This window comes from Ursus americanus, chromosome 1 (assembly GCF_024610735.1).
Source record: "Ursus americanus isolate L20-20 chromosome 1, mUrsAme1.1.p, whole genome shotgun sequence".
In the NCBI taxonomy this organism is placed as follows: Eukaryota; Metazoa; Chordata; class Mammalia; order Carnivora; family Ursidae; genus Ursus; species Ursus americanus.
The window spans coordinates 98,742,033-98,763,360 of NC_142127.1; the positions used below are offsets into that span (position 1 = coordinate 98,742,033).

General features: G+C 44.8%; 1 protein-coding gene across 8 annotated transcripts in view; it reads left to right on the top strand.

The window, feature by feature from the left end:
- The first annotated feature begins 1 nt into the window (after window position 1).
- Window positions 2-21,328, top strand: part of LOC123790085 (nuclear body protein SP140-like protein) — a 62,198-nt gene continuing 40,871 nt past the window's right edge. For 4 of the 8 annotated variants that reach the window (XM_045794152.2, XM_045794154.2, XM_045794157.2 and 1 more), the window contains exons 1-6: window positions 1,769-1,897; window positions 5,573-5,723; window positions 12,897-13,074; window positions 14,235-14,403; window positions 16,682-16,765; window positions 18,667-18,750. In XM_045794152.2, the coding sequence (XP_045650108.2) occupies window positions 5,656-5,723; window positions 12,897-13,074; window positions 14,235-14,403; window positions 16,682-16,765; window positions 18,667-18,750 (583 nt within the window). In that variant the 5' untranslated portion in view covers window positions 1,769-1,897; window positions 5,573-5,655. Of the gene's footprint in view, window positions 104-1,765; window positions 1,898-5,572; window positions 5,724-12,896; window positions 13,075-14,234; window positions 14,404-16,681; window positions 16,766-18,666; window positions 18,751-21,328 lie in introns of those variants that run through there. The other 4 variants (XM_045794156.2, XM_045794155.2, XM_045794153.2 and 1 more) reach the window with 4 other exon arrangements.

Genomic DNA, 21,328 nt, shown 5'->3' on the forward strand with positions numbered 1-21,328 from the left:
GGCCAGGCTTCCGGAGAAAAGAAAAGTGAAAGTATTTGGAGCAGATCGTGCAGGAAGCTGAAGACAGTGCCTGCTGCCTCCCTCCATCTCCGACCAGACACTTGTAAGGTTCCGGGGCATTTGGGGGAGGTGGGGGGTTCTGCCATCCGGACCAGCCTGGGGAGGGGAGTGTGGAAGGGAGGAGGCATAGGGGTCCAGCCCCAGGGGCCATGGGAGGGAACTGGGAACATACCATCTGTGTGCTTCCCTACCTACTTCTACTTCCCCAGGACTTGTCCTGCTTCTGTACGTTTGGGAGGATGAAAATGTTCCCACACTGAAGTGTGGTAGTGGTTATACAACTGAATAAATTTGCTAGAAATCGTCAAACTTTACAAAACAAACAAAAACCAAAGGGGAGGGGAGGTAACTCAGAAATGCCCATCATTTGTCAGGATAAAATTATTGCCTAAGAAAGTTGGGATAAAAGGGAACCTGAATATAACCTGAAATCACATAACGGTAGGCAGACCTCTGGGCAGGAAAGCGGTCAGGGGCCAGGCAGCCATTTGGGAGCCGGGGATGTGAGGAAGTCCGGTCTAAGACAGAGCTGGGCTCAGGAGAAGACTCCAGAACAGCCACTTCAGGGAAGGCAGAATACCCCCTCCACACAGCCTTTAAAGATTCCCTGTGTACATTGGCATGTAAGGTCTGTGAGAACACAAATCTGTTTAACATTATTTAAATCAATAGTTCTCAAATGTGTTCTGCCCATGAGCTCCCCTTACCAGGACACCCATGCTCCTCAGAAAAAAAAGATGGGTGAAACAGTTCTGGGGTCTAAGAAGCCTTGAAACCAAGGCTCACCTGCTCGAGTGAGAGCCCTTCTATGCTTGTGATGGAGGCACCAGCATCCCCAAGCCTATGCTCGGGCAACAGGCCCAGCCCTGGTGCTGGAAGGTCACGCTTAAAGAAGACGGAAGCGTGGGAGCCTCAGGAAGTCCACAACGTGATACTCATGGCTGAGGAGAGCGTGCTGTGGTGCCTTAGAACTTGGTAGCCTATAGCGCTGTGCGGTGTAGGGACATGGGCAGCGAGAGGGATTCAGACCATTTTGTACAATTGTCACATTTCATTGACCTGAAGCCCTCCACTTACCCTGAAAAGTCCCCTCATGGACATTGGACATCCTAGCCTGGAACCAAGACTCTCCTCCTTCAGACCCATCCAGAGATAGATTAGGCAAAGGCAAAGGCAAAAAAAAAAAAAAAAAAGCAGTGTGGAAACATAATGCCAGATCAAACAGAAATGATTAAACTAGAAATAGATGTGAATAAAGATAAAAATGTTTCTATCTCAGCAACACATGCTTGAGAATATAGTAATAATGGGAAAACTTCAGCTGTTATTTCAATGACATGTGTATTGAGAATTTACTAAAATTATGTATAATTCCTTTTTAGCTCCATTTTATTTATTATGTTAAGTGTTCATTTAACTTGATGAGTTTTCACAAATGTAATCATAATTACAATTAAGACATAGATCATTTCCATCATTCCAGAAAGTTCCTTCGTACCCTTTGCAGATAGCCTCCTCCCCAACCCCAGCATCAGGCAACCACTGATGTGCTTCCTATTACTACAGATTCTTTTTGCCTGTATCAAAGTTTTACATAAAGGAAAACACACAGTATGTGCATTTTGATGTGTGGCTTCTTGGGGTCATCATAATGCTCTTGAGATTCACCTCTGTTGTGGAGGGTCGATAATTTATTCCTCTTTAGTAGGTGTGCTGGCCAACTCTTGTTCATCCCGTCCGATCACCATGATGTCACCAATGTAATTGATCCGTGTGATGTTCTATGGGATGTCCAGGTGATCCAGATCTCTTCGGACTATATTATGACAAAGGGCAGGTGAGTTGACATAACTCCAAGACAAAACTGTAAACGAATGTGCTTATCTGTCATGAAGAACTAAAACTCTTTCCGATCCTCCTTTCTAATCAGGATGGAAGGAACACATCTGCCAAATCAATGGCCGCATACCACATACCTGAGGTCCATGGAATGACCTGGGCTGGGGATCGTACTGCCCAGACTGCTTATTTTCTTATTCCAGTCTTTGGCTGTCCTGTAAATTCGGGGAGTTACCCAATATGCGTCTAAGAAATTGATTTTTCTGCCTGAGTTAGCCAGCGTCAGTTTCGATAACTCACACCCCAAAACTTCAACTTAGTAAAAGTTGGTATCAGAGAATGAATTGTGGGCAATGGATCTTCAGAGAAATATGCTCAGTCTGAGCTTGGTTATCTGACCTACCTGGACATAAACACAGGGGACATCCCATTAGTGTTCAAAGATGGGAGTTCGGGAGGCTTTGGCAAGCAAGGGCAAGGTAACACATGAACTTCTAGCTCTGGATGGTGATTAGGGCTCTACACGATTCCAAGTGTCGGATCTTAGCACACTGAGCAAAATGGAGAGGAACTTTCCAGGTAGAAAGAAAGCATTGACTGGCCTTCAGATATTCCCACCTACTTGGCCTAAATCTGGGTGGGAAAACGAAGACAGGATGGAGGCCAGAATCTTCTTATCCTACGGGTCATAGGGAGGAAAAAGAAAACAACTCTACCTCTGTGTTAGGAACCAGGGACTATCTGATGGGCATAGATGGTCTTGGTCCAGGAACTGTTATCTTAGGGAGACTGGTTCTCTAGTAAATGTAAAGAAAAACAAGACAGTGGGAGAGATAAGCTAAAATTCCAGCCTATTGCTATCTGGGCTAAGGCATGATATCGCAAACTAGGGCTTTCTTGTAAACTTGAAGGGAGTACCCCTGAGGAATGCCAAAAGCCTTTTGCTTCTCAGCAGAAGAAGCTGGCACATTTATGTCATTGTCCAGCTGAGTGATGGCCTGGGTCTGTCTGCTGCTTAAAGGCAGGAAGAGGAGAGAGAGAGGAGACACCATGGCGGGTTCTTGCAGTCTGGGCCAGGCCTTGTCCGGGCCACTGTGCCCCACGGAGAGGACAGCTGTGCCCACAGAAGCTCAGTTTCACGGCCCCTTTGCCGCACAAAGGGAGAGAGGGAGAGAGAAAGGACAGGCAGTGGGTGGTGGCAGGCAGTCCCACGTGTGTGTGGCACCTGGTAGGCACACGGACCCCATCCACAACCCCCATGAGATGTCCTCATCAATATCCCGAAATCTGGAATCTGTCCCAGCCAGATGGATGTTCACTTCTTTGGAGGAAAGAAAGAACAGAAGTGGGCAGAAGGGTAGAAATCTCTGGCCCTCTATACTTTGCAAACAGATTTGTGCAAATTTCTAGCACTTCTATAATGAGCCAGAAGAAGCAGGATTCAGTGAAACATACTTTGGAAACATCCTGCTTTGCTTCTGGTTCCCCAGGCCTCGCCTGCTTTGACCCAATGCTCTGACCAAGGGCCTGGATTCCACAGGTGCCTGGATCCCATTTGCCTGTCTTGGATCCACTGTCCTACCTGGATTTCTAGTCCTCCTGTTTTGTTTATTTTATTTTATTTTATTTTATTTTATTTTATTTTATTTTATTTTATTTTATTTTATTTTATTTTATTTTATTTTTTTAAAGATTTTATTTATTTATTCAACAGAGATAGAGACAGCCAGCGAGAGAGGGAACACAAGCAGGGGGAGTGGGAGAGGAAGAAGCAGGCTCACAGTGGAGGAGCCTGATGTGGGGCTCGATCCCACAACGCCAGGATCACGCCCTGAGCCGAAGGCAGACGCCCAACCGCTGTGCCACCCAGGCGCCCCTATTTTATTTTTTTTAAAGATTTTATTTATTTATTTGACAAAGACAGCCAGTGAGAGAGGGAACACAAGCAAGGGGAGTGGGAGAGGGAGAAACAGGCTTCCCGCAGAGCAGGGAGCCCGATGCGGGGCTTGATCCCAGGACCCTGGGATCATGACCTGAGCCAGAGGCAGACACTTTAGACACTTAACGGCTGAGCCACCCAGGTGTCCCTCCCATTTTGTTTATTTTATTTGCGCTTTGCTCCCGTTTCTTTTTCTCCCAACTTTATGCTGATACCGTGTGTTTTTGTAAGTTGCTTCAAATCCTTTCCAGAATGAAGGCCGGCCACGTGTGGAAAACATTCTGTACAAACGTAAATGTGATGCAGTTGGTAGCTAGCATCACATTATCCTTTAAGGTCTAGGTAATGTCAGTTCCAAGCCCTTTCCCCAGCGCATGTGAAGCCTGTCGCCCTGATTTCAGTGACCAGTTGAAGCTCAGTGTTTTCTAATCACCCTGGCTACGTGTGTAAAGTGCCCGTATATTCAAGAAAACTTAGAAAGGCACACACAGGCCCCTCTGCTCAAACTTGGCACTTCCCTCCGGTTGCAGGAGTAGGGAATGTTCTCTGGCCTCTGGCTGCTTTCCAGCGATTTGAGGAACATCTTCCCCACCTTATAATGCTGAGCATTTTGGCTCTGCCTAGCCCTGTGTGCCTGGCCAGTCCACCATTTCAGAGAAGATCTGAAATGTCTGGTTCTCCTTCTTTCCTTCTCACCACCACCTGAGCAGAGTGGTAGGGGCAAACATGGAGTTCACTTCCTGCCCCCATAGCCTATGCCCCCTCACCTCAACACAACCTGGATCCATTTGAGTGAAACCAACCTTTCTGCTCTCTTTCCTTAGCACGAGCAGTGACCTGTCTGCCATGGAAACTGAGCTGGCCTTGGTCCTCTGCCCCGGGGCTGAGAACCGCCTTAGAGGTTGGGCGCAGGGGGACCTCGTGTTGGTATAACCACAGCACACTGTTCAGCAACTTCACTTTTCCCCTTTGGGTGTCACAATCAATGGGTACGAGAGCTCAATCAGTGGGTAGACTTTCTCCTCAGAGCTCCAGGGAGGCACAAAGGCAGTAAACGTCTGCTCAAGGTTGATCCTGGGCCAGCTCCATGACCCAGTGGGGCTGGCAGTGGAAGATGGCGGGTGGAGGCAGCCAGCTCAGCCGCAGGTCAGTCCTTACCTCCCGTCCTTGATCCCCATCTCCCGTAAGGTCGGCGTCTACACTGGTTATTTTTGTCTTCCCAGACTCATTCCACAGGTACATGACAGAAAAAGATTACATGTAAATAAGTAATGGGGAAATCAGATTTCTTAAATCACAGCAGATTAGCTGCCGGGGAAACTTGGGGCCCTCTTGACTCATATGACCTTCTTATTTCCTTGCAAAATCCATGCAGCTGGGCTGGCGTGGGTGGAACTCCCTGGCCCTCCTGAGGCCTTGCTGTGGGGTTCCATGACTCCCATGCCCTATGAATCCTCTCGTTTCCCCTGAGCCTCCTCTCTCCCTACCCCAAACCCCCAAAGACAACTCTGCCCAGAACAGTTTCTTTTAGGAAAAGTAACATTGAAATTGGATGTTGTCAAACTTCTGGTTTCTGGGTAGCTGGGGGCTAGTTCTGCTCGGAGCTTATCTAAGCAGGGCATCTGTACACCAACGAGTTAGGGGAAGTGAAAGCAGACCCAGTACTGACAAATACAATCGGGTGGGGAGGGAGGTGTTACTTTATCTGATCTGCCTTGTTACACATTTGTCTAGGGAAGGAGTGAATTTGTCTTCTAAAAATACAAGACAAAGACATCAACACGTTCTTGCTAGAAATTAAAGCAACCTGAAAGTGTATGGCAACCCCTCTAACCCAGACTCCAGTGCTGGCCGGGCCCCAAGAAGGCACCCGCAGAGCAGCCAGGTAGGTCCTCAGCACCCAGCACCCTCACTCCTGGCAGCCAAGGATGCGGCCCACAGCTGCTCCTCCACCTGGTCCCGAGAGATGGGAGAGGAGCAAGCTTGAGTCCGGCCAGTCCTTGGCCTCCAGGCAGGGAAAGGAAGGCCCTGAGAAGTGACAGTGGGGTAACGCTGATCTCATAAACTGAGTTGGGAGGTGCTGCCTCTTCTATTTTCTAGAAGAGTTTGGAAGGAACTGGTATCATTTTTTTCTTTAAATGTTTTGTAGAATTCACTAGTAATACTGGTGCTTTCATTTTTTCAGGTCTCTTTTTTAAAAGATTTTATTTATCTATTTATTTTAGAGAGAAGGAGAGAGCCCGTGCGTGTGTGCACTCACACCTGTGTGTGGGGGGGCGGGTAGGGGGGTGCAGGTGGGGTGATGGTGGGGGGAAGGGCACAGGGAGAGGGAGAGAGAGAATCCCAAGCGGAATTTATGCTGAGCGAGGAATCTGATGCCGGCCTTGATCCCACAACCCTGAGATCATGACCTGAGTCTAAATCAAGAGTCATGTGCTCAACCAACTAAGCCACCCAGGCACCCCTTTTGGAGGCCTATTAATCATTGATTCATTCTCTTAATAGATGCAGGTTATTCAGATGATTGTTTCTCCTTGTGTGAACTTTGGTAGTTTGGTGTGAACTTAAGGAGTTTTTCTGTTTCATCTTCTATCAAGTTCTTCATCATGGAGTTTTCCATGGTATTATTTCTCTGCTATCTTTTTAACATCCATGGGATTAATAGTGATGGCCCCCTCTTGCCTTTCTGATATCAGTAATGTTTGTCTTCTCTTTACTTTGTTAGCTTTTCTAGAGGTTTATCAATTTTATTGATTTTCCAAAAAAATCAGCTTTTGACTTCATTGATATTCTCTGATGTTTTCCTGTTTTCAGTTTCATTGACTTCTACTCTAATTTTAATGATTAATTTTTTTCTGCTTGCGTTAGGTCTCAATTTCTCTTTTTTTCTTTAGTTTCTATAGGTGGAAGCTTAGGTTATCCATTTAGATCTTTCTTCTTGTCTAATGTGTGCATTCAACGCTGTATATTTTCCTCTAAGCACTGCTTTTGTTACATCCCATAAATTTTAATAAGTTGTGTTTTCATTTTCATTTAGCTCAAAATATTATAGTTTCTCTTGATATTTCTTCTTTAACCCTAGATGTATATTCTTTAATTCCAAGTATTTGCAGGAATTGTCCAGCTATCTGTTTTTTCTACTTGTATTTCATTATGTTCCGAGAACATATTTTTAAATGATTTCTATCCTTTAAAATGTTTTAAGGTGTGTATTATAGCACAGAATATGGCATATTTTAGTGAATATTCCATGTGAGCTTGAGGGGTATGTGTATTTTGCTGTTGTCGAGTGGAATATTCTGTAAATGCCAATTAGATCAGGTTGATTGATGGTGCTGTTCAGATCAACTATATTCTTAATGATTTTCTGCCTGCCTGATCTATTAATTACTAAAATAGGGGCATTGAAGTCTTCAACAATTGTAGGGGATTTGTCTATTTCTCCTTCTAGTTCTATCAATTTTTGGGTCACATAATTTGTTACTTGCATGCACGTTAAGGATTCCTGTGTCTTCCTAGAGAAATTGATCCCTCTGTCACTCTGACAATTTTCCTTGTTCTGAAGTCTGCTTTGTCTGAAATTAATGTACCTTCTACAGCTTTCCTCTGATTAATATTGGCATGGTATCTCTTTCTCCATCCCTTCACTTTGATCCTATCTGTGTTTTTATGTTTAAGGTGGCTTTCTTACAGACAGCATATAGTTGGGTGTTTTTTTGTTTTGTTTTTTTCACTCTATTGATCTCCGTCTTTTAATTGCTATATTGAGATCATTCACATTGAGAGTATTCCTGTAGTTGGATTAACATCTACATGTTTGCAACTGTTTTCTACTCATTATTCTCGTCTCTGTTTCTACTTTTTCTTCTTTTTCTGCCTTGTATGGTTTTAATTGAACATTTTATGACTCCATTTTCTCTTCTTCTTCCCTAGCATATGAATGATGTTTCTTTTGAAACATTTTTAGTGCTTTCCCCAGAGGTTGCAATATATATTTACCACTAGTCATATCTGTTAGTTAGTTATTTACTTATTTATTTTTACTTTGCTTAATACCATTTATTTTCTTCATACCCGTGTTTTCAAATTACACTATCCTGCTTTATGGGAGATGCATGTCACAAACTTATACAAGAATGTCACAAACTTCTCCCTCCTGTCCTTATTAACATTGCTGTTGTCATTTTGCTTATGCAAATGCTCTAATCACGTAGTTGCTATTATTACTTTGAATAAACAGCTATCTCTTAGGTCATTTGAGAATGGGAAATTAGTGAGAACCTCAAAAGCTAGCTTTTGTTCATATAGATTACATCAATTGATATTTGTCATATTAGGAATTAAAACTTTGAGCACTTAAATATTTATTTATTCATTAAAAAAATAATGAACGCATTACGTGCTGATATAAATGACATACTTTATGAAAAATAACTGTGTTTTCTAAAGGACAGTAAATTAGTAAGAAGATTAGCAATGCTTTATACTTTTGCAGATCTCTTTAATAGTTGGCTCAGTAGAAGACACCTGGATTCTCCTATCGGCTCTGCAGTCAATCTTTTGTGATCCCACAGAAGATGTATTCCCTGGGGAATTCCACTATACATGTGTGACAGGACAAGAGAGAAAAGGGGTTAATAATATCTTAGTACTATTATGAAAACAGTTCCGACCATGGTCATGCATGAAAGGGTCTCACGTAATCCCAGGCGTCCCTGGACGATACTTTGAGAATCACTATTTTAAAATAACTTTTGAGGGACATCTGGGTGTCTCAGTCACTTGAGCTTCTGCCTTGGCTCAGCTCATGATCTCAGGGTCCTGGGATCGAGCCCCATGTTGGGCTCCCTGCTCAGCGGGGAGCCTGCTTCTCCTTCTCACCTTGCCTCTTCCCTCCACTTGTTCTCTCTCTCAAATAAATACATAAAATCTTAAAAAAAAAATGAAAATTGTGTGACCAACGCAGATGGTACAGGAGTGAAATATATTCTGAGCCGTTGCACAGCTATTTGTTTTCATTGAAGTTTGGTTGACACACGATGTCACATGATGTTCTGCTCAGCACAGTGTCGCTTGCACAAGTATCTTGCCTTCACACATGAGTAACTGGACAGGGTATATGTTTTTTACTCATTTCCTTTTACCTCTGAATCTATAGATTTGCATAACTGTTTTAGACATTTCGGGTTTCAGGTTTAGTTGCTTGGGGTTTTTTTTTTCCCCCTTTTAAAATTTTTACCCACTATGTTCTGGGAAAATTCTCTCCTTATTTTACAACGATTTTAGCTAACCTTTTTTTTTTCTTTTCTTTTTAAATTTAGCGACCATTTTAAATTTCCAAGCCCCCATCTTATTTTCTGGCCTTTTCTTCATGTCATCGTGGACAACATATATTCTCCTATCTGTATGACAATACTTGTTTCTTGGCAACTCTCTTCTGTCCCCAGCACTGTTTCTGTGTATGCTGCGGTAATTTTTGTTCTTTGCTCATTTTGGTTCTACTCCTTCCTGTGGCAGGTTTGCACAAATGCGTGTGGCCTATTGTTTGTTCCTGCGTAAGGGCAAGGCCTTAAGGCCTGAAGGTGAAGCCCTTTTTTTCCATTTAGTCATCTATATTTTTTGTAAGAAGCAGCCTCTAGTATCTTGCCTGGATGTGGGTGTGGCACATGCTGGGGGGGTGGTGGTCAGAGAGGAGCTGGGGAGCCGATCGGTTAGTATTTTGCCTTTCAAGCAACCCTGCTGGCCTACGATGGCGCCTCCCTCCCTGGCTCCGCTGCGTCTCAGGGGCTGCAGGACATGCTGGACCCTTTTCTCACCTCTGGGACCCTCGGCCACCAGCGACAGCAGTTAGCACTCGGACCACTACTGCTCTTTCAGACTTCGGTTTCAATTTCTCACCTAACTCCCTTCCCTTAGTTGTTGTGCCTTTAATTCCTTTACTTTCATTTTAGGGGGCCCTCTAATCTGAGGGGAGCAAAGCACTTGTCTTGGGTCAACTATCTTTAACCAGAAGGCTTTTTCTTTTTAATGGGTAAGGAATGGGTTTTGTTCCATTCTAATGCATATGCATAAGGGGAAGTCCCAATGACCCTCTTAATGTGGGATAGAAAAATCTTACAAGTGTTTACACCTTTTAGAATTACAGAGAAGTTTATCAAGACATTATCAGCGAGGGGAACCATTTATGCAGTAAGAATCAGAAATACAAAGCTTTTTGGGTTTAAAAATTACTTTCCCAAGGCTTGACCATAATGTTTGGAATCCAGGGGTCTTACAGGTCTCCACGTATAGATAACACTTACACGGGCAGGTTTAGCTGCAGAACGAGTCGTACTTTGAATATACACACGTCTGTGTATGAGGCCAGAGAAAAACACCTATTCTTGTGACTGTTACTTGAAACCTTGTGCGAGGGGCATCTTTGACCTAATACTACCGTGTGGAATGCCATTCTTGCCTCTGCAGTCACAGATGGGTGCGGGACGTCTACCCCTTGTACGTCTTACTTGAGATTTCTTCTCTTTGTTGTTCACTAGGAACATTTGCTGTTCGATTGCTCTACACACTCAACACTCATGTCTTATTCAGGCTTCGCCAAATCCTATAAATGGATACTATTACTACTCCCGTGTCACATCAGGCAACTGAACCTCAGAAAGCTGGCCAAGGTTAGAGCAAGTAAGAAGCACAGCCAGGACTTGTCCTCAAGTCATCTGCATCCAGAGCCCGCACTTAGTATGAAATGGGCAAATTGAACAATTCGCAAAACTACACCTTACCATACTTGTTTATGAGAGCACACAGTGGTCAGTGAACAATCTGGAATAACCAAGAATGATCTCGCTGTCTAATAGAGGCAAACAGATTATGGAACATGTTAGACAGGGGAATGTGAGGGGAAGTTCTTAGAGGCAATAACCAAGCTGTTCTTGAAAAGGAGTAGGATTTTTCTAGGCAGAGAATGTTCAGTTTAGTCTTCTGCTTACAGAATACCGTATAGCAGAATAGCATTCATTGCATGTGATTTTGAGAGAGAGAGAGAACACGAGCGGAGGGAGGAGCAAGAGAGGGACAAGTAGACTCCACACTAAGCCTGGAGCTTGATGTGGGATTCAATCTCACCGCCCGAAGATCACGACCTTAGCCAAAAGTGAGAGTTGGCCACTTAACTGACTGCGCCACGCAGATGTCCCAACTGTCAGCGATTTTAATTATATAATATCCGATGGAATCTCAAGAAACACACCAGACAGAACAGGATAAAGGGAAAGAACCCTGGGGCACAGTTCGAGAGACATTTCTGCCTTGATGCCAGATCATATGTGCTCCATGTATTCTTTTAACTGCAGAAAATACCTCCTGATATAGGCAAAAACAAAATTAAGTTGGCCTTATAGCCATAGGGACTGAAATTGTGAAGTATGACAATAACTTAGGGTCTATAGAGGTATAGAGAAAAACTCTTGCGAAATCCTGGCAGGACTGTAAACTAATCAATCACTTTGAAAAAGAACTTAGCAACTTAAAAGTTTGAAGGCTGTGTACCCAGTTTCTCTACAGTTCACTTCTAGGTACATAAGCTAAAGAAATTCTTGTTATCTGCACATAAGGAGATATAAACAAGGTTGTTCACCAAAATACTGCTCATAATAACAAAAAATTAGAATAGACCTAAACATTGACCAGTAAAGGATTATTAGGTAAATATTGTCTATAATTATGTAAAATATTATTACACAGCAATTAAAATGCACTGATTTGACTTTAAAATATCAATATGGACATATTATAAATATGATGATACATGGAAAAAGGCAAATCAGGCATACCTTGTTTTTTTATTAAAGATTTTATTTATTTATTCGACAGAGAGAGACAGCCAGCGAGAGAGGGAACACAAGCAGGGGGAGTGGGAGAGGAAGAAGCAGGCTCATAGCGGAGGAGCCTGATGTGGGGCTCGATCCCATAACGCCGGGATCAAGCCCTGAGCCGAAGGCAGATGCTTAACCGCTGTGCCCCCAGGCGCCCAGCAAACCTTGTTTTAAAAAAACCTTGCCGTTCAGTGGTAGGTTCTGTAATATTGCCTTAGTTGGTTTTTTATTTTTTTTTCTGTGAACTTCTTTTAAAAACAGTCTGCATTAGTCAGGGTTCTCCAGAGAATCAGAAAAGACAAAGTGTGTGTGTGTGTGTGTGTGTGTGTGTGTGTGTAAAAGAGATTTATTATAAGGAATTAGCTCACAGGCACCTGAATGGCTCAGCTGGTTAAGCGTCTGCCTTCAGCTCAGGTCATGATCCCAGGGTCCTGGGATCGAGCCCTGTGTTGGGCTCTGAGTGGGGAGCCTGCTTCTCCCTCTACCCCCTGCTCATGCTCTCTCTTGCTATCTCTCTGTCTCTCTCTCTCAAATAAGTAAATGAAATCTTAAAAAAAAAAAAAAGGAATTAGCTCACATGAATATGGATCCTGGCAGTTCTAAAATCTGCCATGTGGGCTGGCAGGCTGGAACCCCAGCAGAGATGATGGTGCAGTTCCAGTCTGAAAGTGGTCTATTTGTGAATTTCTTCCTACATGAAGAGGTCAGTCTTTTTGTTCTATTTGGGCCTTCAACTGATTGGATGAGGCCCACCCACATGATGGAGGGCCTGCTTACTCGAAGTCCACCAATTTAAATGTTAATCTCATCCCAAACCCCCTTTGAGTTGACGCGTACATTTCACTATCACAGTATCATATCAATTCCTGTAAAGATGTTAACACTTTTAAATTCAACGTTTTCTCTAGAAGGGTCAGGTAAAAGTCTTTCTCAGTGGTTTTGATGACCACAGGGTGAACACTTTCACTGCTATATACGAGTCTTTCTGAAACTAAGTGTCTTCTTCTACTGCACCCTTGATTACTCTCTCAGTAAATAAATTCCATTTATTCTGGTCCTTCTGCAAGAACACTATTGGATACGTGTTGGCTCTCCCTTGACTGTCTTTCATGTCTAAAATCTTCCCCTCACCATGGGCCTCTTGGAAACTCAATGTCATGTTTTCGTATTGTGTCTTTGTTCCTCAGGATGTTCACAAGGAACCAGAACCCAGAAGACCAAACCCCAGAGGAGCAGGTGTTCTATGACTTTATTTTTAGGCTCTTCAAAGAGAATAAGGTGGAGATCGCAAGTGCAATAAATAAACCATTTCCTTTCCTTATGAGCCTCCGAGACCGTGACTTTATCCCTGAGCACAAGTATCAAGTAAGTGAGGAGACTTTCCTTATGATACCCAGCTCCACCGATGTTATGCCAGACTGCAGGGTGCAGTGAACAGGCCCAAGGGACTTCTGTGGGTGGGGACCACCACCATCCTCTAAGTTAGGAGGTGACAGGAGAAAGAGCATCACAGAAAACATTCCTTCTGGGGGGAAGGACATGGTGGTGCCGATGTAGCTGGGTTGGGACTGGGGATGCTACCTCACTACAGTGCATCTTAGATATATTTATACAGTCGGGTAACAGTAACTGAAAGCAAATCAATGAACTGGGCAATGTTTCATTACAAAGCCCTCTTATTTGACACACTTGAACCTGAGATGATTGAAACTCACAGGCAAGTTGGGTCACGTCAGGATAAATCCAGAGGCAAATGCTTGCTACTCTCTGTCCAAATCATTTCTTGCTCTTTAGGCATTTCTGGAGCCCTAGAACACAGGTGAAGATTAATGATGAGTCTTCCTGGAGACACTGAGGACAAGCCTTCACTTTGTCTTTATGAATTTTCTTTTTTTTTTTTAAGATTTTATTTATTTATTTATTTGACAGAGAGAGTGAGAGAGCACAAGCAGGGGGAACGGGGGAACAGTAGAGGGAGAGGGAGAAGCAGGCTCCCCACTGAGCAGGGAATCCGATATAGACTCGATCCCAGGACCCTGAGATCATGACCTGAGCTGAAGACAGATGCTTAACTATCTGAGCCACCCAGGTGCCCCTGTCTTTACGAATTTTCTTTGCCCTTTGGCCACGTTCATAGCAGGGGAGAGTGGTCACCTGACTTTCTGGAGCCTTTCAGGCCAGGTCAGTCCTGAGGGGAGGGCAGTGGTTACTGTCTGGTCAACAGAATGGCCTCTCATTACCAGTCGGGGCCACTCTTGAAGCATCCCGGCCAGGCTCTTAAGGCCCCACAATCATTCGACTTTGAAGCCACCTTTATTCTTCAAAATTCCTCCCTCAAGTGTGCAACAATGTCAGAGAGGTTCAAATAAGAGTCTATTTTTGAGATGGAGAATACTTAAGAAATCATGCGAACACGTGCGACATCCTCACATTCCACGAGAGAACGGAAGGTTTGGCTTATGATCTGCATCTTCTATAACCTGTAAATCCACAGCTTACATAATTCTCCATTCAATATTTTTAAGCATTTTCAAGAAGCTTGTAGAAATGAGGTCCCAGTGGAAAGAGTGGTCTATGATGTGCTCAGTGAACTAGAGAAGACATTTGACAAGACCGTTCTGGATGCACTGTTCAGCAATCTTAACCTGAAGGCCTATCCTGACTTACTTGCGATTTGCAAAAGCTTCCAGAATGGTAATTATAGCTTTCAACAACTTTGGGGGATTCAAACCCATCTCATTCACCGATTCATTCATTCAATCTTTATTAATGTTTGACAGTCATTTTATCAAGTGACAGCTTCACAGCAGGCAGACAGAATACGGTGGTGAAGACAATGCACATGACCCCGTGTCCTCATGGAACTTACAACTAGTGGGGGTGACAGACGTTTAGCCGAGTAACCCCACGCCTGATTGCTTGGCCAGGACCTGAATTTGGGGCTGAGAAATGTAGGATTTGAGTCTCTACTTTCTGGGGGGAGGGGGGGAAGGCATGAATTATGTGCTTTTGTAGGAAAGGGGAGGAAGTCTCTCTGTTACCTATAGTCATGTTCAAAGAGTAAAAGATATTGTCTTAGACAATATGTCATTTGGTGCCATTGTGTGCCAATTTACTTCTCCAGACAAACAGTAGAGAACTCACTAGAGAGGACTGGGGGAGCGGCAGAAGAGTGTGGCTAAAAACACAGCCTGGGAGGGAGTGTTTGGAAGCTAATTCTGGGAAGGGAAGTTGATGGGGATTTTTGAGGGTCTGACACCCAGGGACAGGAAATTTGAAGTTTAGTATTTGGGACATCAGGAGGTAATGAAGGATTTTTAAGCAGAGAAAACGTAAAAGAAGTCAACTTAAAGAACGGGATGTGCTGATTTGTGAAAACCATACCTTGATTAAAAGAAAAGCTATAATATTTCCACGCTATGATATATCCAAGCCAGAAAAAGGAATAAAGTAAATCAAATACCAATCATACATTTTAAGTCAGGATTGTACGTGGAACCAGGATGGCCCAAGGTCATGGGTATGAAGGAATGGCAGTTATTGTTACTGCCTTCATCTCAGAGGCTCTAATCCTCTCCATGGACTGTGTGGATCCCCTTCCTTGGACCCCAGCACCCACATCACATGTGTTAGTTTCTGGGGCTCCCGATGCTGAGGCTCATCACACCCCCCCACACCCGCCAGGAAGTCGCTGCTGGCACTTCCTAGACCCTGGTGTCCAAGAGAGCCATGGGTCAGCGGTCCAAAGCCAGGAAGCTGGTAGGAAGGTCGTACAACCTGCACAGAGACACATGCTCTTGGGGCGCCCCCTGTGTTCCCAAGACCTCTGACCCACACGGCATTTATCCCCATGTCCTCCTCTGGAGTTTGCCTGGACAAGAAGTCAATGTGTCCTGGGGAGGGCAGGAGCATCTCTTGTGCCAATAGAGCCTTTCTACCTTCACCCCCACCCTACCACCACCCCACCCCACCACCCCACCCTTCAGTGGGTGCTGCCTCCAGCAGGTGTGCTCTTGTCGTCTGTCTTTCTGGGCCAGTGTCTTTCTCTATTTCTTGAGCTTTTTTTCTCATGTTTTTTGAGTCTTGCTTTTCCATCTATCTTTGGTTGAGTTACCTTGGAACGCAACTGTGAAGCAGGGTGCCCTGGGCTGCTTTCCTGTACTTCTTTTTACCACTTCCTGGGTCCCCGGTACAGCTGTGATAATCATCAGTTGTGTCTTTCAAATGGTATTTGCTTCTTGTTTGTGCCTTACAGAATGTCTTTTTGTTGTTGTTTCCTGTATCTCTCCCCACCCATGCCCCACAGAGAAATGCTAGTCCCTCTTCACTGTTAGGTTTCTCTGTAACCAGATCATCTTCCTTCCCTGACCTAAGATCCTTTTCCTCCCTCCTTCCTTCCCTCCCTTCCCCCCTTCCCTCCCTCCTTCCTTCCTTTCTTTCTTTCTTTCTTTCTTTCTTTCTTTCTTTCTTTCTTTCTTTTTCTTTCTTTCTTTCTTCCTCTTTCTTTTTCTCTTTTTTCTCTCTCTTGCTTCTTTGCTTCTTTGTTTCTTTCTTTTAAAACCTCCATCCTTAAAAGATGTTGGGGCTCTTTTTTTATATATAAGTCTATTTCTCTGTAAACATTACTTTTCTCCTGATGAAATCCCATTGCTTCTTCTCTATTCCTAGTTGCATGCAGAATTTACAAAGTACCTCCCATATATATTATTTATTTTAAATTAGCTTTCATTATTTTAAATAGTTCATCGAACTACTCGCCACTTTCCCACCGCCCCTGCTTTCTTTAACCTTCTGACATGCATGGCAGCATCTGTCTCCGGTCCTGTGAGACCTGCCGAAGCCCAGGGTTCCCCGCGGGCTGGAAGGCTCCCACTGAACTGCCGGAGTCAGGGGTGAGCCAGGTGTGAAGTTGTGAGAGGAAGCTCCTGGTCACCGCCAGATGTCTCTAACTGCCTTTCCTTCCTCTTCCCAGTGATTTATGACCACTTCCATTTTGGAGCCGTTGATGAAGACGAGACAAAGGAGATGTTCCACTTCCAAACACACCACGAGCTAGGTACTTATGACTCCATAGAGACTTGTTCTCTCATCTGCTGAGAGGAATAGCTAGCAGAGATCAGGGGGGCCAAGTTCCTGGGTGGAGAGTGCCCCCTGGGGAGGGATGCAGAAGGAGATGGTAGGGGAGGGGGCGAGCCAGGCCAGTGGTGGCTTGTATGGGATCCTAACTTACCACCCAGGTGTGGAATCCAAAAATGTTGCCAGGCAGATAGGACTGCTCAGAAGATAGAACAGGAACCCGCAAGAGCAGATCTTACTGTGACCATGAGGCACAATTAAGGGGAAGAGCTGACAGTGGTAATTGTGAGTTAGGATTTCAGTGGATCAGGGAAGGGGTAAGGTTTGGCACCAGGTGGCAGACCCAAAGAGAAAGCCAAGAAGGAACTGCTGTAAATGCTTCCCATAATAAGAGAAAAGAGAGGGAGAGAGAGTAATAATCTCCCCATGAGCAGGAGAGAACATGGAAGGAGTGATGCTGTGTAGAAAAGAAAGAGAGGGGCACCGGGGTGGCTCAGTCGGTTAAGTGTCTGACTCTTGATCTCAGCTCAGGTCTTGATCTCAGGGTCCTTAGTTCCAGCCCCATGTTGGGCTCCATGCCCAGAGCTGGGCATGGAGCCTACTTAAAAAAAAGAGAGAGAGGAAAATGGAAAAGAGCGTAAGGACGAGAACAGAATAAAGGGCAATAATCACTTAACAGTGACAACTGAAGCAACACCACCCTTTCTCAGACCGCTAGGTGTAAGGTCAGCCCTTCCCGTGAAGCAACTCGTTTATTGCTCACACGTGAACTATGTACTCTTGTAACCAATAGCCACCGTTTCCAGCTTTTCAATCTCCTTTTGTTCATATTATTACTAATAACTGATCATTAAATTATTAAACTACAGCATTAATACCGAAAATTATGATTTCTTGGTAAGTTACTGTAACCCAGATATCCCTTTACAAGTACTCTCATTCCAACAGTATTATGAGGGTTTTGTTATTCCCACTTGCCAGGGGAAGAAACGGAGACACGAGGAGAGTTGAGGTTTGTGCAAGGGCACGTGACCGGCCTAGGCCTCAAACCCTTTTCTACACAGCAGTTAAGGGCGAACACGCTGTGGCCCCACTGCTGGGCTTCGCGCTTGGCTCTACCTCTTGCTTACTTGGGCAACTTACTTAATTTTTGCATTCCGGTGTATGAACTGAAACTATCGATCTCTAGATCTATAAATCTATATGTCGAAAGTAAGCTTGCTGTGAGTGTTGTTCAAGAGTCCGATGTGCAGGGGCGCCTGGGTGGCACAGCGGTTAAGCGTCTGCCTTCTGCTCAGGGCGTGATCCTGGTGTTATGGGATCGAGCCCCACATCAGGCTCCTCCGCTATGAGCCTGCTTCTTCCTCTCCCACTCCCCCTGCTTGTGTTCCCTCTCTCGCTGGCTGTCTCTATCTCTGTCGAATAAATAAATAAAACCTTTAAAAAAAAAAAAAAGAGTCCAATGTACACTGAGCAAAAGAAGCCAGTCCCAATCGTACTGCTGTGGGACCCTGTTTACGTGAGTGTCAGGACAGACGGGGACAGTTCCAGAAAGGAAGGACTTAGTTAATGGTGATAAACATCAGAAGAGCGCTCACTTACGGTGGGTGGAAACAGACTTGAAATCAGCACCTGGGAACTCTCTGGCGTGGTGGAAATGTTTCAGGTGTTGAAAATGGCTAGTAAGCGCCACTGCTGTGTTGGGGACACAGCTGTTTTACGTTCCAGTTAGGTGCATCACAATGAGAAAGAGGTGAGCGAGGATTTGGTGAGCCCCAGGTGGGGTTCTTGGAGCTTGAACACCAGGGTTCAGCTTCAGCGCACAGAGGTCTCTTCTCTGGTCACTGTCTGAGTCCTGCCATTTTCTTGTCCCCCTTGCAGGGTCCTGTGAACACTCACTTCTCCGAACGAATAATGTCAGAGCACTAGAAGAGACACCCAGCTCACTGCCTTATGAAGGACAAGGTAACTATCATTCAACGTACAATTCTCTATTAAATCTTTGTTTTCTTGTCTTTGCGGAACAAAGCCTGCATTTTGTCTCTGATCCCAGGAGTCTGCTAGTCCTTCCTTCCATCTGCCCTTACCTGCCCGCAGATGTGACAGAGACTATGAGAAAAGGAATCTGAGCTCCTCAGTAGAGAGAGTACTTGTGGATGGAGAGTATAGAAAGAGGAAAGGTAGCTAGGGGTAATATAGGACAAATCTCACAGACGGATCCAATTCTCCAAAAGGAACATAAACTCCTACCCTCAAGGGTAGGGAAGGAGAATCATTTTCAGTTAACTTCAGAGACCGATGGAAAGGAATTTGGAGGCAGCATGCCATGTGCATCCATGCAGGAGACTGTCCCTCAGGAGCTGGCCAGTGGGAGGTCCCTGGTACTGTAGTCAAAGCCCCGAGTGCTGGAGACGGCGAGAGGGGAATCAGGAGGACACGAGAGCAGAGAGAGACAGAAAGTCAAGGTAAAGTGGAAGAAGCAGCGAGGGACAGGGAAGAAGTGGGAGACATAGCAAAGAGGAGATAAACTGAAAAATGGCTCAAGGATCAGAGGTCAAAACTGAGAGAAAAATATACGGAAGGAGCAATGTGGAGTGGAAAATAAATGCTAGGATGTGGGGAAAGCTGGGGAGGTATAAAGACACCTACAGAGAGAAACAGAATAGATGGAAACTAGGAGAAGGGTAAACGGGGACAAAGAGGAGAGGAGCAGGTTGGGATGCCGCAGGTTTGGGGCCAGAGCACTGGATGGAAGCACCTTTGGGCACCAGGGCTGAAAACATTAGCTGTGAGTTTCCAGATGAAACTGTCCCTAGTTATCAAAGTGGCTCTTACAAAATGTCAGTTCGCAATGGGCCTCTCCCTGAATATTCCAGTGATTCCCAAGGCCAAATCTCCACCCCAGATCGTCTTCAGAGCTCATTTATCCATGGACCTGAAGGCCAGGGGTCAGATAGATACTGCACTGGAATTCTTTCAAGAGCCTTAGCGTTGGCACACGCGGAGCCGAGAGCATTGCTCATTCTTCGTTGTTCGGGCTGGAGCTAACTCCTCAGTGTTCTTTCCCTCGATGAGAGATCACTGTTCGCCCGTGTTGTTTTCAAGTTGGAAACCTAGCAGTTGCCCATGACTCCTCTGGCCCTTGATTACATGCCTGTCATTCCTCCAACATGGTCATTTCTCCTTCAGAATATCTCCCACCTGTCCATCCGTCCCATCCCCAGAGCCGAGTCTCTAACCCATGTCTCTGTCACTGTCGTGGTTCTCAGAGGCCTTCTACCTCCTCCTCCCTCCAAACTTAGTCCCATTAAGTGCATTATTTGCACTTCAACTAGAGGGAACATTTGAAAATAAAAATTAGATTGTATTATTTTCCTACTTAGGAATAATAAGAAGTATTTCCTACTTCTTAATACACCAAGGATTAAATAGAAGTTTCTTTCCGTGGGGTCCAGGCCGGCCCCCACAACAAGCCGCCTGCCCACTTCCCCAGCCTCGTCACCTGCCTGCTGCACTATTACTTCAAGATAGAAGGCACTTTCTTCCCCAGGGATTTTAATTTTTAATTATCTCCTTCACATCTGAGTCTGTTCATGTGCCTTATTTAGAACTGTCTTTCTGTTCCCCTGCTCTCCGCTTACCTTCCTCCATTCTGGTTCAATCCTATTTAACACAAACCACCTTGGGGAGGCCTTTCTTTAGAGAAAGCTAGACAGGAACAACTGAGAGCCAAAGGATAGGAGAGGAAGAGCAGTATCAGGGAAAACAAGGGGAAAAGTCGCAGGAACAGAGAACAAGAGAGAAATACACCAAGAGAAAGAGAGGCTCCAGGAGACAGCAGTAGAAACTGAGGCAGGGAGTGATTAGATTTACAGAATCAAACGGTAAAGGGAAGAATAGAAAAAGGGTGATGTGCAGTAAGAAGAGGAAGATTTTCGCAGGATGGGTGAGTTACTGTCAGCCTCTAGTGAAAGCTGCTGAAGCGGACATAACCTCAGGTCAGTCGTTTTGTGGAATGGGACATTCCAGTTTCTCAGGCTTTCTTGGTTTTTCTTACTTTCTCGCTGTGATTTTTTTCCTTGGTCATAAACTGAGATGTCTGTGAGATTTCATTCCTTTCTGCTGAGGATAGCAAGACCTGTTGGGAGACCGGCAATGAAGAAGAGCTTCAGGAAGCCTTGGGCTCCCCACCAAGATGTGGGCCCAGCAAAGAAGGGGGGAGGTTGCCAGTGCTGGGCTGCAGGGTATCAGGCTGCTGAATTTCAAGCTGGTGTTTCCTGATGCATTTTACCGTGAGCACACTCCTCTGTGAAAAGATCCACTGTGTTCTGGAATCCCATGAATTCCCAAGTGCACATTCGGGGAGAGACACACCGAAGAGGGGGGATGCCTTTCAGACTTATTCATAGTAAAGGCTTGGATTTTTACCCACCAACACTTTAGCTTCTCCAGAGAATAAAAACTAAGCATCATCCTATTTATTGATAATGTTATTATTTTGGGCCTAATTTTGGAAAAAGCTCAAGAGAAACACGATCCTTCA